We start from the raw sequence: 4,694 nt of genomic DNA on the forward strand, positions 1-4,694 counted from the left end.
GCGCAGGGCCGGGCGCGCCTTCCTGACCCGAACCCCTCAGCAGGGACGCTGGGCGCCCCTCCGGGCAGCGATGCGGACAGCGTGGGCGGAGGCAGCGAGTCTCGGTCCCTGGACTCCCCCACTTCCAGCCCCGGTAAGGCAGGCCGGACCTGAGCCGCCCCCGCGGCCGCCCTCCCGGCCCTGGCCAGGTCCGAGCCTCGGTGTCTGCCCAGCCCGTGACCGCCCTGTGTCCCAGCCTCCGACCTCCACCCCTGGGGTCCTACCCTTACCTCTGACCTCTCTGCCCCCCCCCCGACCTCTGGGCCCTCCGCAGGGGATCACAGACTCCCCGTGAGCCCTGGGACCTGCTCCAGCCTCTGTGACCCTCTCCCCCAGGTTCTGCCACGCGGCGGCTGGTGAAGGTGGCATCCACAGGCACCGAGTCTTCCGACGACTTCGAGGAGCGAGACCCGGGTGAGGCTGGCAGCGGGCACGGCGGGGAGGGAGGGAGGGAAGCGGACCGGGCACCCCTGACCCCGTGTCCCTGCAGACCTGGGGGACGGGCTGGAGAACGGGCTGGGCAGCCCCTTCCGGAAGTGGACGCTGTCCATCGCGGCTCAGACCCACCGGCTGCGGCGGCTGCGGGGCCCGGCCAAGTGCCGCGAGTGTGACGCCTTCATGGTCAGCGGGACGGAGTGTGAGGAGGTGTGGCCCGGGCTGATGCCCTGATGCCCTCGCTGACCCCTGCTGACCTCCCCAGCCCCTGAGAGCCTTGCAGCCTTCCCGCCCCCGGGAGCCACCCCGACCCGCGGCCCTTCTGTGCCAGCTCCGTTCCCTGACCCGAGACCTGCCCGACCCCGTGACCTCCCCAGTGCTTTCTGACCTGCCACAAACGCTGCCTGGAGACGCTGCTGATCCTCTGCGGACACCGGCGGCTCCCGGCCCGGACGCCCCTCTTCGGGGTGGACTTCCTGCGGCTCCCCAGGGACTTCCCGGAGGAGGTTCCCTTTGTGGTGACCAGGTGCACAGCCGAGATAGAGCTCCGCGCCCTGGGCGTGCAGGTGCTGCCGGCCCTCCACTGTCCCGGAAGGGAGCCGCCCCTGTGAACAGCCAGATCACAAGCCCAGGGGCCCTCTCCCCTCGGCCTGCAGGGCATCTACCGGGTGAGCGGCTCCCGCGTCCGCGTGGAACGGCTGTGCCAAGCCTTTGAGAACGGCCGCGCGCTGGTGGAGCTGTCGGGGAACTCGCCTCACGACGTCACGGGCGTGCTCAAGCGGTTTCTGCAGGAGGTGGGTGCTCGGGGTGGGAGGGCTGGGGGCGAGAGCCCGGCCGAGGGCCCTCGGCAGCCGCCCACACTCGTGTCCGCCGCCCGCTCCACCCCCAGCTCACCGACCCCGTGGTTCCCTTCCACTTCTACGACGCCTTCATCTCTCTGGCTAAGACCCTGCATGCAGGCCCTGGGGACGGCCCAGGGACCCCCAGCCCCAGCCCCGAGGTTACCCGCTCGCTGAAGACCCTCTTGGGACAGCTGCCCGACTCTAACTACAACACCCTGCGGCACCTGGTGGCCCATCTGTTCAGGTGGGCACTGGCCCCTGAGCCTCCAAACGCGGCCCCCTTCCCTGGACGTGGACTGCTGCCCTCTGTGGCTGACGCTGACCTCCGACCTGCTTTCTGACTTACAACCTCGGATCCAGACCCCACGCCCCGGTGCCCTGACGCCTGACCCCCAGCTCTGGAGCTCTGTGTGCTGGCCTTAAAGGATGCCCAGAACCCCTTAGCCATAGCAAGAGCGAGTCGCCCGGGCCGGCCCGCAGGTCCTCCGCGGCGCCTGACCGATGACCCTGCGCCCACCCCGACCCTTCTCACAGGGTGGCCATGCAGTTCGAGGAGAATAAGATGTCTGCCAATAACTTGGGAATCGTGTTCGGGCCGACGCTGCTGCGGCCGCCGGACGGCCCGCGGGCGCCTGGTGCCAGCCCTGTCGCCTGCCTGCTGGACTCCGGGCACCAGGCCCAGCTGGTGGAGCTCCTCATCAAACACTACGAGCAGATCTTCGGGATGGACGAGCTCCCGCCGGCCGCCGAGGCCCTGCCCCAGGGCGCCAGCCCAGCCCCAGAGCCCCTCGTCACCAGCCCCCTGCAGGAACCCCCTGTTCCTACAGCGGCCCCACCGCCCCCAGCCGCAGCCCAGGACCTCGGGCCAGACCCCAAGTGCGACAGCGCCCAGGAGAGGCGCTCCCAGGCCACGCCCTCCGAAGCCACGCCCACCGAGGTAAGCCCCTGCTGGGCCTACGTACTAGGGGGAGCCGGAGCTCTCCCCCTTTACAAATCTCTTCCATTCTCTTCCCTGCCCCACGCCGTGCGAGGAGTTAGGGGGTGGGGATAACAGACCAAGGACCAGGACAGTGGTACACAGATCTGGCACGGGTGATTAGAGATTCTGTAACAGAATGTTTATTAACTCCTGCTTGCCTGTTCTAGGCATTGTGGATGCACTGGTGGGTGACTAGTTCAGAAGCCTTAGCCTCTTGATGTCGGCATTCTCGTGGGAAGAGAACAATAAACAATAATAGAGCTAGGAGGGCTTGGGGATATAGCTCAGGGGCATAAGCGCCTGCCGGGCAAGCACGAGTTTCTGAGTTCGATCCCCGGTACCGCAAAAATAATAATAATAATAATAGAGCTAGGGACAGTGAGGTGTGCCTGTTACCCCAGCACCCAGCAGGCTGAGACAGGAAGATCACTTGAGTCCAGGAGTTCAAGACTAGCTTAGGCAACACAATGATACCCTGTCTTAACAAAGAAAAGGAAAGAAGAAAAGAAAAGGACTCCACTCAAAACAAGTCAGTTAATGTGGGATGTTACTAGGTGCCAGTGACCCGTACAATGCAGGAAAGGCAGGCTAGGGTAAGGGGCGACAGGAGGGTCGCCATGGTGACAGGGAGAGGGCCGTCTGGAGCAGTCCGGGTGTAGTGAGTGTGGCTCCTACAGCTTAGGCAGATGTGAGAGAAGGCTGCCAGGGCGTGAGCACAGAGTGAGGCCAGCGCGAGCCCAGCAAGAACATGGGGAGAGGGTGCCAGGCAGAGGGCACGGCCCATGCAAAGGCCCTGGGGTGAGGCATGCCTGCAGTCTGTCCAGAGTGCAGTCCTGCCACAGAGGGGCTGGGCTAGGCCCTTCCTACTGAGCTCCAGACCTTTTCTGAATATTTTCTTTTGAGACAGGGTACGCTAAATTGCCCAGGCTGGGCTGGAACTTGCGGTCCTCCTGCCTCAGCCTCCCAGAGTGCTGGGATAACACTCGTGCACCCGCAGTATGCTTTTCAGGGCCTTCTTTATGCCCTGATGTCCAACCGCAAGGAACTTCGTGCTCAGAACAAACTCGTGGGTCCCCAAGAGTCTCAGCGCACCGGGATGTCCTCGTTAGGGTCTCACCACTGAGCTTCTCCCCGCAGACTGCAGCTGTGCAGAGTGACCAAAGCGAAGAAGATGCCCCGGACCCGAGCGACAGAGCAGGGGAAGGTGCGTTGGGGCGCAGTCAGGAGCCCCAGGGTGCCCCCGGGGAGGCTTAGGGTACTCAGCATTTTCCTCCCCACAGTGCCCAGCCACGGCCCTGAGGACTCGCTCCTGGGGACACAGTCCCGCGGTCACTTCAGCCGCCAGCCCGTGAAGTATCCCCGCGGCGGGGTGCGGCCCGTCACCCAGCCGCTCTCAGGCTTGGCCCTGGTGGCTTCCAAGCTGTGCGAGGAGGCCCCTGTCCCCGCAGTGCCCCGGGGGAGTCCGCGGGCCGCCACCTCCCGCGAGGGCAGCCCCCTGCGCCGCACCCCGCTGCCCAAGCATTTCGAGATCACGCAGGAGACAGCGCGGCTGCTCTCCAAGCTGGACAGCAAGGCTGTGCCCAGGACCACCAGCTGCCCACAGCCCCAGCCTGAGGAAGGCGAGGACCACCTCTGACACCCCACCACCAAGGAGCCAGGACGGAGAGGCCAGACCAGGGCCCCCACGGGCAGCTTGCAAACAAAAGGCACAGGGCCAACGCTGGGGCGTTCAGAGTTCCTGTGAGGAGAGACTGCACAGCTGGGGAGAGCCCCAAAACATTTGCGGGGGCAATTTCCGTGTCCCAGCAACTCAGCACCAGGCTCGAGCCCCTCAGGGTCGGAGGTCACAGGGGGTACACACTCAGGGTCCAACAGGTCACGAGACCTTTGGGGTGTACCCAGGTCTCTAACTCGGGGACTGGGGTGCCTCTTGCTATGTCCCTAGTGATCATTCAACGCCCCGCCCCCTGACCCCAAGTGACCAACCGGAGGAGGACTCGGGCAACCCAGACCCCCTTCCTGGTGGCGCTCGGGGCTGGTAGTCTGTGAATAAACTGTATGGCGTACCCTTGTGTGTCTGTCTTGGCCAGGGGAGGGTGGCAGGGAGGAGGCCACGGGCCAGAGCAGCACCCCCTTTTACTCACTAGGGAAACCGAGGTCCCCTGCAGGCGCAGGCACCCTAAAAGCACGCAGGCGGTCAGGGCAGGGCCTGGCCGCGCAGCTGAGTCACCCAGCCCGGAGCTCCGTGTGCCCAGCTGGGCCTGTGTAATCACAGATGTAACCAGGCACAGATAGCCGCACAATGGGGCTGTGTGCCGCGCCGTGGGAGTCGCTCCCCTCGGGTGGAGGCCGAGGTCACGAGGCCGAGGCAGCCCGATCTCGCTCGGGCGCAGGCAGCT

The 4,694-nt window shown here is 65.5% G+C and overlaps 1 protein-coding gene across 5 annotated transcripts in view; it reads left to right on the plus strand.

The window, feature by feature from the left end:
- Positions 1-4,361, plus strand: part of Gmip (GEM interacting protein) — a 9,056-nt gene extending 4,695 nt beyond the window's left edge. For 3 of the 5 annotated variants that reach the window (XM_013507273.1, XM_005409642.1, XM_005409645.2), the window contains 9 exons: positions 41-133; positions 376-453; positions 530-684; positions 852-1,040; positions 1,131-1,268; positions 1,364-1,560; positions 1,851-2,253; positions 3,433-3,499; positions 3,576-4,361. In XM_013507273.1, coding sequence (XP_013362727.1) covers positions 41-133; positions 376-453; positions 530-684; positions 852-1,040; positions 1,131-1,268; positions 1,364-1,560; positions 1,851-2,253; positions 3,433-3,499; positions 3,576-3,931 — 1,676 coding nt within the window. In that variant the 3' untranslated portion in view covers positions 3,932-4,361. The other 2 variants (XM_013507274.1, XM_013507275.1) reach the window with 2 other exon arrangements.
- The last annotated feature ends 333 nt before the right edge of the window (positions 4,362-4,694 follow it).

The sequence above is a fragment of the Chinchilla lanigera genome, unplaced genomic scaffold (assembly GCF_000276665.1).
Source record: "Chinchilla lanigera isolate Chin_1 unplaced genomic scaffold, ChiLan1.0 scaffold00123, whole genome shotgun sequence".
In the NCBI taxonomy this organism is placed as follows: Eukaryota; Metazoa; Chordata; class Mammalia; order Rodentia; family Chinchillidae; genus Chinchilla; species Chinchilla lanigera.